This window comes from Sapajus apella, unplaced genomic scaffold (genome assembly GCF_009761245.1).
Source record: "Sapajus apella isolate SASKATOON/1434 unplaced genomic scaffold, GSC_monkey_1.0 scaffold10, whole genome shotgun sequence".
NCBI classification, from domain to species: Eukaryota; Metazoa; Chordata; class Mammalia; order Primates; family Cebidae; genus Sapajus; species Sapajus apella.
In genome coordinates this window covers 14,726,328-14,741,496 of record NW_022436950.1, presented here as the reverse complement: position 1 = coordinate 14,741,496, position 15,169 = coordinate 14,726,328, and the positions used below count along the sequence as shown (strand labels likewise).

Below are 15,169 nucleotides of genomic sequence, written 5' to 3'. Positions count from 1 at the left end.
CTCCTGAGTAGCTGGGATTACAGGCAGGAGAATTGCCTGAACCCAGGAGGCGGAGGTTGTGGTGAGCCGAGATCGCACCATTGCATTCCAGCCTGGGTAACGAGAGCGAAACTCCGTCTCAAAAAAAAAAAAAAAAAAAAAGAAATAGCTGAGGGATGAAGTACTCTGGGAGTCCAGGTAAGGCAGTGGTTAGAAACCCAGACATTGGTGGGCACATGAATGCCAGCTGGAACTGGGCAAGGTCCTGGGCCTTCTGCCAGGCCCCAGTGTCTACTGAGTCTCTAAGCCTCCAACCTTTCAAATTTAGGGGGCCCTGGGATACTTTCTATGACTGGATGTGAACTTCTGCTGTGGAGTCTGTGACATAGGGTGGTCACAGAGAGAGTTGGGCTCCCTGAATCTACAGGGGAAGGCAATGGCCCAATCTGCAGGGCCCTCCTGAATCTAGATGGCTTGAGAAGAGAAGACTTACTGAAAAGTCGTCACTGGGGAAGAACAGGAGATCTTGAAGAGGATCATTCTGGTAGGTCTTTTCAAGTTCTTCAATGACTGTCTCATAATCCAAAGGCTCAAGAAGCCTAGGCTTTTCTTGCTGTAGAAAAAGAAAATATGGTATTAAACACTGACATATACCATCTTCCTTTTCTATGCCTGGATGGATTTCATGTCTTAGTTATCACTGAGCTTTACCACACAATCCTTCCAACGCAGTCACAGAGACTCCAGGAATTTAGGGCAAAGCCACGTAACTATTATTTCCAGATTTGAAATAATATGAGAAAATCCTAAAATACCTGATATCTCCCGCAGAAATTCAAGCTGTTTTTATTGAGTACCCAAGGCGCATGATACCCATCCCTAGTTGTTTATGTAAATTTTATCTTTGTCAACATGAAGAAAGGCCTTCTGCTTTCTGGCTACGGTATTAGGATGATTATCATCATTTCTTCTGAATTAGATACTTCCTCGTGAGTTCTGCTTGGGTCAATTTTAAAATGTTGGCACCTTGCTAGCAATCAAATTATCACAGGTTGTCTTGGTTGTCACAGATGCATGGATCCTGTGTCAGGATCAATTGCTTGGCTCTGAGCCTCTTTGTCTCTACAGAAGGAAGCTAGGTCATTTTCTAATAGAACTAAATGACAGGGCTATTATGGATGCAGTGTGGGGAAAATGGATAAGTCTGAAAAAATAGCCCAATAATCACATTGCATTAGATTCCTGAAGCCAAGAAGGAATGCACTCCCCTCGAAGAAGCCTCCTATAGTGCCCCAAATAAAATACTAGAGGGAGAAATGTAATTGTTTCATGATAGGGTTGATGTGTTTGCTCCAATTGTACAGAACTCATAAGGTGAGAAAAATGGAACATCCCCTGCTGTAAAACTTAACAAAATCCAAAACAGAAAACCAACAACACAATCTGCGTCCTCTAACCGTTTTGATGAAGCATTTATGCAACCTAAGTGAAAAACGGTGGTCCTCTGGGTTATTTTGGGGTTCCTAGAAGCTTGAGTGGTTCCCACAAAATTTGAATGCTGAAGTGGTCCCGTAAGTAAAAAAAAATATATTATTTTTCTTTTCACATAAGTGACATCAACAGATATTTTCCAACCAAACCCTTCCTTCCCCACACTCACACATGCCACGCTTCCTCATTCGCAAAGCATGCAGAGTTAGCTTTGATTCCTGAGGTTTTCTTTGGAAGATCTTCTGATAAAGTCCTAGAAACTTTCATTGACATTTTTATAAATTCTAATGGGCTTCTCAAAGTAGCAGTCGATATATATTTTGATAATTTTCCAAACGTAAAAAATAAAACAAAATGTGAACATAGTGGACCAATGGCAAGGATCATCATGTACTTCCTACATTAAACAAAACAAAGCAAAACAAAACAAAAAACAAAAAACAAAAACCTAGCTCACTTCACAAATGCTTAAGGAAACTAAGGGTAATGTCAGGTGGATATTCTTTCTAGAAAGTCCTTCAAAAACGGTGGCTAGTTTAGGAAAAAAGAAATACTCTATGCAATATTGGGAGAAAAGAAATTCAGTTGACCAACATATTTAATGAAAGAGCTGTGAGACATTGTGTATTTTGAGGCAGAAAATGCAGAGATACTATGGCATGAGTTGGGTAGCAAAAAAAAAAAAAAAGTCTTTTTGGAATCAGTGCCTTTTGATATTATTGTTTTATTTAGACTTAAGTTCCAAATCTTTATTTCCCCGGCAAAGGTTAATTCCAAAGATTGTAGATTGATAGCTCAAAAGGCAAATGCAGGTTTCAGATGTTTGGTTTGGCACCACATGTATTTTATTTTTAATTGGCTTTGAATGCCTTTAAGTCATGTATTTCAGTCCAGTTCAGCTGCAGGCCTCAGTAGTCTTTATCTTACCCTGCAGCATATTATTTTTATATTACCAACTGCCTCCACAGGCCTTCAAGTCTGAAACACTTGGCTGATTTTGAAACCTCTTTCCCCGCCTCGCCCTGCAATGAGTGTGTAGGTATCAAATGTAGCAAACAAAACAAAATGTACAGTCAAACCCTTTCAGGAAGCTCTTACGCCTGCCTTAGATTTGGCTGGTTGTTTACGTCCCTAAGAGTTCTTAAGCTTAAGTATACGATGGCGTTTGGTACTTACAGCAATAGCCCATGATGTGGCTAATGACACTTTTATCTTCTTCGTCCTCACACCAAAGTGAGTAGGAGTATGAGAGTGTGGCTTTACTGTTTACTGTAATTCATAGGTTTAAGGGCAAATCACATATGGATGTTTTGAGAGGGCTTCCATAATCAGGTTCTCACTATCTTTTACATTTTATCACCAATTAGTCCCAAACTTGAGCATTACTTAAGGAGCTGGAGACAAGAATATCTTTCAAAGAAGATCTTTTACTAGCAAAGACCCCAATGTTACCTAAAATCAATCCTACCTAAATTAGTACAATGGGCAAATCAGAGCTCCCAAGTCACAAGTTATTAATAAAACCACCGAGAAACTAAATCCTAACTCTCCTTGATATACCCAAATAAAACTTATGGCCTGCAAACATCTGAAGGCCTAATTTTAGCTACTCATTTCAGGTATTCATTCATTCATTCACATCAATTAATGAATTATATCATTAGGCCTTTCCTGTTTAGCATATTGCACTGGGGTTATTTTTACGTGGGACTGCAAAATTCAGCAGATCTACTTCATGTAATTTACTAAGTTTTGGCCTCTGGAGGAATATACTGGTCAAGTCTGATCTTTCCAGTGAATTTGTTGATCACTGTGTAACATTCAAGATATTCAATGTATCATAATTTTGTGGACATAAAGTTTAAAAAGAAATAAGTATGTAACAAACCTGCACATTCTGCACCTGTACCCCAGAACTTAAAAAGCATATATATATATATACGTATATATATAAAAGAAATAGCAACAATATATTCGATATCATGTAGAGCCTGGGATTACACCAGAGTTGTTGCAGATGCTTTACGCATCTGCAGTGGCGAGAATCCAGGCTATATAACCAGTAGTTCTCTCTGGAGCAAGGGAGCTACCTGATCAGTGTAGAGACAGATGTATACAAGGATGGTGGGATCACTTAATTTCTCACTACCGCTCCTTGCAGAGACATTGAGTGAAACTGGGAACTGAGCAGCATTGATTTACAGCTTTAACAAGTGTTGGGTTGTCCCTTTTGAATTTAATGTGCTTGTTTCTTTTGGAAATGCACCAACAGGGATAAAGTATGTGCCAAGATTACTCTGAATTGGATTGGACTTTTATAGTGCTTTTTACTCTTTCTCTCATTCTCTCAAATGAGTAATGAGTTTCATTAGCTGTTCTAAAGTCACTCTGCATGGGAAAAGGCACCCACCAGTACCTGTTATTATGCATCAGGGGGTGTTGCACCACAATGGTAAGAGGCTCTATTCTTCTTGCAGAGAATTAAGAGATTTGTTTGATCTAGTTCCCCAAATCCACAGCTCTCCTCCAAATCAACTTCACAGCAGAAGAATGGGCTCCTGTCACAAAAACAAATGCTTGCTTCCCTTCTACCTGATTCCACTACTGAATGCCAAGATGATATCTAAGTCACAGGGTGGTAAAACTCTTTGTAATAGTCTGGGCTACCCAGAGCATCTCAATTGGTTTGAAACAAGCAAGAACAAAAAGTATGCCATTACAAATATCTGAATTATTTTCATCACTATAATTCAAAAGCAAAAGGATAAAGAAATGACACTGAAGAAAAGAAGCATTTAAAGTATGTAGGACTAGAAATTACATGGTTAAATTACTAACCTTGGTATTTCTCCAGAATGGAAGTACAATCTAACTGAAGCATAAGCTAGACTACCCAGCCTTATTTTGGAAAGGTCCCAAGTATAAAGGAGAGTGCGAGTATAGGTTTTCTATGTTAAGATGCAGCAGAGAGTTTAACATATACTCTAGTGCCAGAATTCCCGGGATTCCAGTGTCAGCATTGCCACTTATGAGCCGTGGAACTCTAGGCATAGTAATTAAAATCCCCAGACACTAATTTCTCCATCTGTAAAATGGTTTAGTAGGCGCTACCTCACAGGATTAAATGAGATAATACTTTTTAAGCCCCTAGAAGAGCCCACACCTATAATTCTCATTGCCCAAGTGTAAATAGATAAAGGCTATGGGTTTTTAATGTTCACTAGTCGGGGATTGAAAGCATCAGTATTGTAAATTTAAGGTCTACAAAGAGCAAATAGTAGGCACTCAATAAATACTTGTTGAATAAGTAAGTTTATATTCTTTCATCCAGGTCCAAGAATTCCTTTTCTGGGATTCTATCCTAAAAAAACAAGCACACGTATAATCCCAGATTTATACAAAGATGTCTTTGCAATATTATGTTTGTAACAAGATGGAGAAAATACAGTCGTCCTAATCCAAGGGTATAATGGAGGAAGGTAGGCTAGTGGAGGTTATACCCAATGAGTGAGGACCCCAGAGCTGCTGTTCCAAACAAGTGGTCTATCTTTTTGAGAGAACTGTGTATGGTGGAGGGAGGCTTAGTGCTGCAATGCACTTTGGGAAGGACATTGAAATTAGAATAGGGGTTGGCATAAATCAGTGAATAACTATTAGTACATGCCATAAATAATGGTGCATTGCATGACATAAATTTACAGAACTCTTCAATTCTTCAGCAAAGTTAGTGAACTCACAATATTTTACACATAATTGGCTTTTCTTTTTGGAAAACACAAAGTGATTGGAGTTCATGATCAAGATGGCAAGCATTGCTACAAAAGGAAAGATAAAGAAAGGGCACTTGCTACCTCGGAAAGAAAGAGGTTAAAGTCATCTTAACAATGGTTCTAGATTCATACCTATCATGACATTAGAGTTTAAGCCCAGAATACCTACATCTTTAAGAATAGTACAGGCTAGCTTTAAGAAGGCTAGCTTCTTTAAGAAGGGTACAGGCTAGCTAAAAATGGGAAACAGTAAATCATCATGCATAAGAAATAATTAGAAAATTATGATACGTTCATCCTAAGAAACAACACATATCCATTAAAATTAAATTTTTTTAAGTTTGTAATAAAAGCAAAATTTCTTATATATTATTGTTCAATAAAATGATAATAAACATGACACAACAGAATAATCACATAATATTTAAGAAATTTAAAGAGAAAAGATTAGAGATATGGATCCTAATATTATTAGTTATGATATTTAGGATTTTGCTATTTTGATTGTTCTGTGTTCTCCAAATTTCTATAATAAACATGTATAGATTTCCTCATGGTGAGAAAATGAACTTAGGTTCTCAAAATCATCATGCATTCATGGAAACACTGGGGAGTTATTTGACTTTAAAATTGTTTACCCTTTGAAAATCCACCAGAGACGGAGCCTAGAAAAATCAGAGTGAAACTTCACATAGAAGTTCCACCATTAACAGTTTCAAGTAATTAAGAAAAGATACACAAAACCCCGGGGAAAGGAGACCAGGAAAATAATTACAGATTATATATGTGGTTCTAGAAGCTAATGTCAGCAAAAAGGAGATGTGCAATTAACAATTTAATAACTAAAATATTTCTCAGCTCTGTAGGGAACCATCAACATCTGGTAAGTTACTTAAATACTCATGTGTATTGGTCATTGTCACAAAGGATTAGAAATCAGAATCTCTAGTTGGAAGTTCAGGATCTCTTACCTACAGCTACGTAACTTGACAAGTCATGTGCAACAGGTGATACTGGAATAAATGGGAAAAGGGCAGTGTTGCTGCAAAGATCAAGTAGATAAAGTGTGTAAAAGCAGTAAGTGAACCACCGATATCAGACAAATGTAGATTTGCTTTTATTTGAAAATGATTGAAAATTACCCTACTTGTTTTACCCAAGAAACATATGCCAATCAGCCAATCAAACCAACTACAATGAATTCTTCATGTACCGGGAACTGTCCTATGAGTTTCATATTTATTATTTAAATTTCCTTAAAATAAAACTGTGAAAATTAATGATTCTATTAGAGTCCAAAAAGGCAGTCATAAGAAAGAGTACTCATATGAAAAAAAGGACAGCTTCTTCCAGAATCTCCTGAAGTCAGGAGACTACTCTAACCCCCATTAAAAAAAAAGGAAAGAAATCTACCTAATTATGCATATCTGCAAATGAACGTAACTTTGAAATTCTACCTTTTGTTTTCCTTGAGAAATAACCTAGAAAATATTTTCATGTATTTATACTTGCAGATCAAAAGAGAAGGATTAAATTTAGAATTGGTTTAATATTAAACTCATTAGCTTTGCAAATAGAAAAATCTAAAGAACAATCAATGTTGCAGATACTTTGAATATCTTTCTGTAGCTCTGACCTACACAGATAACAAGGTGAGCTTGTTGGCCATGGAAAGCTAATCAGGAAAAGGATTGATGGAATGGGGAAGAGAGAACATCTCCATGGCAAATCCCTCATGACTGAGGGCCACATATTTGGGATCTGCATTTTGAGTGTCATTAGGGAACCATGTCTTGGTTAGTCACCATTGGGGTTGCTCTAGTTTTGTCTACCTGAAGTAGTTATTCTTGGTTCTCTTTTTTGGAAAATCTATACTTTCCAGAAACTCTATGAAAAGGGTGTTCCCCACTTCCTTTGAGTTTTATGTTTTCTGTGACATGTGGTACATCCTGTGATGCTACTTGGAATTCCCTCCCTCCCTCTTCCTCAGCCGGCACCGTTGTTCCCATACATCTGAACCTTAATTCTATTTTCAGTATTCACAACAGAATTAATCCTATATCTGAATGGGTTCTTTAGTTTGCAGAACTGTTCATCCTGGTTAATGACACAGAAAAACTAACAAAAAATAGATATTTAGTCTGGTACCAATAGAGTAGGCTCTATTAGAGCACCATATGCTAATTATTTTTAAATTCTCTTCACATCTTGGCATACGGACAAGCAAATCACTCACAGTGATGGTTCATGGGGTCTTTTGGGAGATCCCCCAAAAATTCCAATCTTGAAATCTCCAAAACAAATTAGAAGCAACACAGCTGTTAAGTAATTTCAGCGTTATATCAAGATAACTGATTAGATTTCTTAGCAGAAATAGAAGATCTAAATGACAAATGGATTCTTTAGAACTTAACTTAATCCAGGACCCTTTGACCGTAATGTAATTGGAATGAAGCCAACTTCCACACCACTTGTGTTTAAAACAAATAAGACTGGAGAAAGTCCATACAGCTGGATCCAAGGCCGCAGCTGTCAGCCTGGGTCGTGTGACAGACTTAATTCAGCCTTTCATCAGAGGGAGTTCCCCTGGAGAACCTCGAAAATGTTTGAGCTTCAGGAAACAAGGCTAGTTTTTCCTAATAAAAAGGAAATGATTAAGTAAAGAATAAGCCATCTTATACTAACCCTTTAACCTTCTGTCTGTCTTGAGCCACACAGTTCCATGAGAATGGAAACACACCAGCCAAATCAAAGTTAACAACTGTGCAGCTGGGCAAACTCAGATTAAGCTGAATTTGGAAATGGTTCCCTTGGTAACAAAGACGGACACAGATCACAGAAGAAATCAATCAGCAGTAACTCTTTGAATGTCTTAGTCCATTTCAGTGACATAAAGCAGGTGAAAGTCGATAAAGCATAAAGTGTTTTGCAGATATAAGGGATGACTGTATTATTATGTTCGACACACACATTATAGTCAGAAAAATCAGAATTTTCTATTTTGTTAACCCTAATTTCATCAGGGAAAGCAAGCACACAAATGAGCTTTTTAGGATTTGGGATGTAAAGTAAACTTTCAAATTAAATTTGAATCTTTGAAGTCTTTCTTTTTAAAGAAATCTGACCATGTATATCTCTTATGAGCATGTTAAAATTCACACATTTTTGGATAGCAAATAAAAATAAAATTTAAAAGTGGCTGCTTCTCTGTATTTGTAAAGAAGTAGAAAATATTCAGGAATATCTAAATCAAATTAAATTATGTGTCTCATTTAGTTTTCTAGAAACACTCGAATGATAATATATGTCATTAAAAATACATCACAACCCAATTACGAGGCTGCCTGACACCAGGGAAATTAACGCCTTAGAGTAAACTGTGGGGAATTTTAGATTAATTTATATAAAATCTGTGGTAAGAGCTGTCACCAGCTTAACCTCTTATACTATTTTATTAATAATAACAAAAACATTCACGCACAGGTCAAGTGGTGTACACGCACATACATGTCACACATACAAATGTAAATAGCTTTGTTAACAACATGCATTTTATAAGTTCAATATGTCTTCCCATAATGACAGACCATCTTTTATTTTTTTTCTACCTGTGGCTACTTGAAATTGAATAGGTATAGTGGATATTTGTTGTCTTTTGGCCTATGTAGCACTCATCCTACTTTGTTTTAGTACTAGCATTTTAATTTCCTTTTGGGGACTTCTTTCCACATTCCCATAAGTAGCAGCCTTGTTGGGTCTGACTATTTAAAGGGTCTTGATTTGCTGACATCAATGGTATATGACCCCAGCGAGGCTCATTCAACACTTTCCTGCAGAACTCTGAATCTTGAGTAGAAGGATGCAAATGTTGACAAAAGGATTGGAATTGTTTCATTTCTGGGGCAATACTCCCATAAGACTTTTATTAGTTCCAATCATCAAGACCACCCATTTTCTACTGTGCTGAGCTTCTCTAAGTCCATTCCTGGTTCTTTTCTGAGCTCATCTCTCCATCCTTCCTTCTGTCCCCTTCTCTGGACTGTGTTTGTTTACTGGAGTAGGTTTCTATTGCTTGCAACTATAGGAATCCAACGTGATATAATACAAGAAATAGTGCCTAGAATAAGGGACTATTATTTCCTCAATTTTATTGTTTATTTGGATTTGAAGGGTCTTAAAGGAGGACCTCTTTTAGCCAATGACCCTTGTCTTTGAGGTGTGGAAGTTTAGGTTTGGTAAACTCCTGAATTACCAATGCAACCCAAGATTGTCACATTCTGTGAAAAGTACATCAGGTATCAAGCACCCGGAGAATGGGGGCTTAAGCACACCTTCCTGGTTCTTCAGGGAGATACATTCAGTGCAGCCTCAATCTGTAATTTTCCATTAAGCATAACTCATTCAACTCATCACTCTTCTATGACACCAGAACATCTGGAAGCCAAAAGATGAGTTTATGACGCCATTTACTTTAAGTGATGATAGTCACATGCTATAATTTTACTCTCTGTAGGAAAGAACAAAATTGTATTGGAAGTGCCAGCAAACTCCTATAATATACAACAGACCGGACATATCTAAGCTCACAAGGGTTTAGGGGTGTCTCATCTGTTGTATATTGCAGGGATTCACCTTTCTTCCTCCCACCATTGTCATCTTATGAGGCACATTTGCTATCTTCATTATAGTAGAATTAATTGATATGTGTTTGCTTGTAGAAATAACAGTCATGCCAAATAATTGATGATAATAGTAACAATAGACACTACCCTTTTAAAATAAATTACTCTGTAAATGCCAATAATGGTATTATTTTTCTACTACCAGTATCATAATCAATGGCAAAGGCCATAATCCGTTGTTAATATTTTCTCTCACTGAATGCCCACATCAACCCTTGAAAGATCATTACTTTTTTTTTTTTTTAAATAGATGAGGAAGCTTAGATTTTGAAGACTTCAACAATTTGGCTGCAAGTTGATGGAAGAATTGATATTTTAACACAGCTCAGTTTGAAGCCTGTAGTCCACTCCACCCCACTCCGCTCCACTCCACTCCACTCCACCAGCTAGAACATAGCCTTGCAGGAACAGAGAACGGAAAACAGAAATGCTTTATCTTCACTCCCCATTGGAAGGATTCTGGAATAGAGCTGTGATTTGGCTACTATTTCTGCTCCCCTTTTGAGTTTCTGCAGCAAAGAACATTAGAAAGCTGGGGCTGCTATAAAGTCACTGGGCACCCCAAAGGAACAAAGAGGACCAGGCCCAAGGTGGCTCACACTTGTAATCCCCCCACTATACAAGGCCGAGGCATGCAGATCGTTTGAGATCAGGAGTGTGAGACCAGCCTGACCAACATGGTGAATCCCTGTTTATTCTAAAAATACAAAAATTAGCTGGGTGTGGTAGCATGCGCCTGTAATCTCAGCTACTTGGGAGACTGGGCCAGGAGAATTGCTTGAGTCTGGAAGGCGGAGGTTGCAGTGAGCTGAGATCTTGCCGCTGTACTCCAGCCTGGGCAACAGAGCGAGACTCCGTAAAAAAAAAAAAAAAGGAGGACCGAAAAATAATTTATAGGAGGTTAAGGAAGATGAAGAAAGAAAATGGAAAGATAGATTTAAGAAACCATATAATGAATGCTATTAATGCAGATGTCAACATCCACAATGAATAAAAAAAGTTTTGTACCTGCCACCATCCAGGAAATAAAGGGTTGCTGGGATCATGACCCTCCTTCCTGTCCGTGGTGGTGCTCCCATTCTCTAACAAATGGTCCAGCCCATGCTCAGAAGTGTGGCTCACTTCTGGTTTAATTCTTCTCCCACCCTTAGCAGTCAGCTGCTAGGGAAAGGAAGACCATTCTTAGTTAAATTGCAGGTACTCCTCCTGTTTCCATCTTGGCAAGCTGCACAGCTTCTGTGCAGCTCCCCGGCCCTGGAGCTAGCTGTTTCCTGTTGCAGCCTGCACCCAGAATCCTCCGATCTGTGTTCACCTGAATTCTTAGGCGGACCAAGTTTCAATGCTCACTTCTCCATTTCTTGGATTGAATTCACATTCCCCAGTTACTCCTGCTTTGCATTTTTCAACCTGTTCATTTATAACATTCATTCCTGCTTTCCTTTGTGTTTCGACCCTGATTCAGCCTTGTTTCATTGTTCTTAGAAAAAAAATCCTGACTCCTGGGACCCCATCCATTGTTTTTTTTCAGCTAACTGGCTCATTTCACAACGGCCTAAATAAGCAATGCCCTATGAAGGGTTGTACAAAACAGATAACACCCAATGAAGCACAGATAACCAGCAAGAGAGGCTGCTCACACTAACATGGAAGATTCAAGAAGAAAAAACTGACCTGTAAGATGACGGTACAATACAATATAAAATAATGTACATTAGAGATATGTTAAAGCTATTCAGATTAGATCCTCTACCTATAGTTTTCATTTTTTTTTTCCTATTAAAGTGCTAATAGGTACTTTAAAGATGAGAGGATGAATTTTCATGGTATCCAGTTTTCCAAATACCTTGAAATCCTGCAGTTCAATGATCTGCAAACCAGCCACAACTTAAAAACAACAAATCACATCTATTTAAACAAATTCACATATTTTTATGACTGTGCAGATGATTGATATGGTAATTCAACTTAATTCTGTTTTTAATCTTTCTAAATTAGGGCACGCAATTTAGGAAGGAAATGACCCCTTATTGACTTCCTTTGCATCAGAGATCATACTGAAAAATTCTAGTAAAATAAAGAATAAAATAAAAATAGAAAGGCAGTTAAAAAGATAACCATCAACTGCAGACCACCACACACATTTCAAAAATTAAGGGAAATGGTTCTACTTGACGATCTAACATGCCAGTTTCATTTTTTTTAAGCTTTTCTCATAACACAATTGGAGTCTCTCAATTGTATGTTGTTTGTGATAAGTGGTATTTCAAAATACATTTGAAAATTAGATTAATAATGGAAACTTTCAAAACAACTAAAAATTCTACATAAAATATACAGCTTCAAATAGCATTTTTTAAAAAAGACAGAATATACAGAATAGTCAATCTGGGTCAAGAGGGTATAAAAAAATTGGGGATGCATAATTCTTAGGAAGTCACAGAGTTCTAGATAGATATTCAAGATTACTGTAAAATTAAACCATTTCTAATTTTTTTCAGATTAAGAAATGACTTGAGTGCAAGATTTACATAATCATTACAAAAATAGATACGGTAATTGTCAGCAACAGTTACATTTTTCTTCCTTCACTACAATTTATGAGTATATCCAAAAGTTTAAAAGACGTTATTGCTTTCTTCCTTAATTTTAGGCCTCATCTTCATTTGTTGGGCATTTTGTCAACTGAATTGCTCTTTCCCTTATCACTATTCAAATGAATAGGCTCTAAAGCCATTCTAGGGATGCTGGTTTAGAGTTTGGAAAGCTTAGCTCAATGTGCTGGGCACAGTACAATCAGGCTGTGAGTGGGTTTCAGGTAAATGGGCTTAGACCGGGGATAAAAAACCATGGTATTTCTCAAACAAACTGTATCGACACATCGAAAGATCTGGGACCCCAAGCACTCAGCTTGATGCAATTCAGAAGTCTGTCTCCTGGATGACTCTGTTATCAAAAAAAGATTTCCAGGAGAAAAGCGTGACCTGTAGTCCAGTGACTTCAATCACTACAGTCACTAGAAAGACAATTTCACTGTCCTTTTTCTCTTGTCCTTGGAAATGGAAACATTTTTCTCAGTTTTAACAATGCTATATAACACTTATAACTTTTGCAACACTTGCAAATTGGTTTGAACACTGTTCAAGAATGCACAGTACCAAACTGAATTCTAATAAACAATCTTAACACAGCATAGGTTATTATTATGAACATTTTACAAAAGAGGAAACTGAGGTTTAGTGTGATTTAAGTAGCTTGTCCACTCTCACCTACCATCTATCTATATGGTAGATATACATAGTAACCATCTATCTATATCTACCATATAGATAGATGGTAGATGAGAGTGGGAGCGAAATTGACCTCATCATGATATCTACTTCAAATTCTAGTGCCCTAATTACTCATTTCACTTTCTTGGATTCCAAAATGAAAATCACATCTCAGGATAACACCTAAGAACAATCCTGCACTCAATACAAGAGACAACCTGTGAAAGCAGATATGCCTATCTTAGGCAGACCAAAAGCAGGCAACTGTAGCAGGAACATCCCCAGTGCCCTCCGTCGTCAAAGAAAGCTAATCACTGTATGAATGATCTTAATTAAATTTGAATGCATTGCTAACTGAATGCTGTGGGAAAATACCACGTCCTTACTGGCCGTTTTTCCCATAGTACACAGTAGCAATACGTTCAAATTCAATTAAGATAATTCATAGAGTGATTAGCTTCATTGTATGGTGAGACTCTGGGGAATATCCTCTTGCCAACATTGTATGTGTGGTCTGGGTAAGATAGACATGTTCTTCTGTGCATTCTCTCTTTTAGTGGACACAAGAAGTAACTCTCGGGGTGACATAATCCATGGTACTTCTAAATTCCATTGAGATAAACACAGCAGGGAAATTATGTTTTGGGGACAAGACTCAAAACTAATCTCAAACCAGACATTATTTTGAAACAGTTATCCTCCTTAACAGGCTGACGAGGCTCTTTTGGAGTCAGTAGGGAAGACATATCTGACTAGTCGGGAGGAAGTGGTTAGGCTCTTATTTCTGACCAATAGAGAGGTCAGTTCCAGGACCTGTATGTTCTAGTTATGAAATCCCAGTGGAAAGATTCGAGCTACATTTCATGGGAAGAAGGCTAGGGGCTCAACTGCATGTATTCACAGTGTCAGACACACACTCCTGAGATAGAAACTGAACTAACAGCAACACAGTACCAATCCTCTGAGCCAGACCTCTAATAAACTCTATTCATGTCAAGTCACTGCCAAATAATTGTTAGTATAAAGAGGGCCTCTATTCATTGAGAGGCAATGTACTTATTTATATTTATAAAGAGCCTGTATATATGCATATGTGTGTGTGCATATATATATATATTTTTTTTTTGAAAAGCCATCTCTGTTTCTATATTAAAGATGTTTCTATGAACAAAAAGATCTTTTATCCCTAGAACCGTGGTTCTCATATGGGTGATCAATGATCATCCTCCCAGGAGACGTTTAGCAATGTTTGGAGATGTAATTGGTCATCACAACTGGGAGGTATTGCCACTAGCATTAAGTGGTTAGAAGCCAGGAATCTGCTAAGCATCCTACGCTGCACAGGAGAGCCCCCCACAGTAAAGAATTCCTAGACCCCAAATGACAATAGTGCTGAGGTTGAGAAACCCTGCTCCGAAGAAGGCAAGCAAAGCTAGACCCGCCCTGTAAAGTGAACATTCTTCTAAAATAAGCTATCCAGGAATATTGCTGTAGCCATTTAACATACAAAGTGGGCTCTTCACATTACATGAAAGTCACTGAAGTGCCGTAGCAATCAGCTCTGATATTGAACTGTCAGTAGTTTACAGAACTCTAAGGCTCTATAAAGTCTACAGTTTATTGAACTGTAAAGTTCTATAAGTACAAGTTTTCAAGCTCATTCTGTTCGCAAACAATAAGGCAGAAATGTTTTTAACAGTAAAACAAAACCAAATCTTTTTAACCTTTAAAACCTTTAAAAGTATCACTTTTTAAAGTCCTCGTTGACTCTATTAATCAAAGACTTATTTACTTTTTTCATATTTTGGATTGCTCCTCCTAAGAATTTGAAAATAAATAATTAGTAGCATATGGTAAAATAGAACAATGACAATTCTTAGAAACACAACTATATACATGTTATCAACTGGGTTCTTAGGCACTTAGAGGCTTTTATTTAATAAAGAGAATAACTTCTTCAGAAATTTTTATTTGTATC

General features: G+C 37.4%; 1 protein-coding gene across 12 annotated transcripts in view; it reads right to left on the bottom strand.

The window, feature by feature from the left end:
• DOCK10 (dedicator of cytokinesis 10) overlaps positions 1-15,169 on the bottom strand; it is a 275,833-nt gene that overhangs the window by 163,391 nt on the left and 97,273 nt on the right. For all 12 annotated transcript variants that reach the window (XM_032277648.1, XM_032277643.1, XM_032277637.1 and 9 more), the window contains exon 2: positions 473-592. In XM_032277648.1, coding sequence (XP_032133539.1) covers positions 473-592 — 120 coding nt within the window. The remainder of the gene's footprint in view (positions 1-472; positions 593-15,169) is intronic.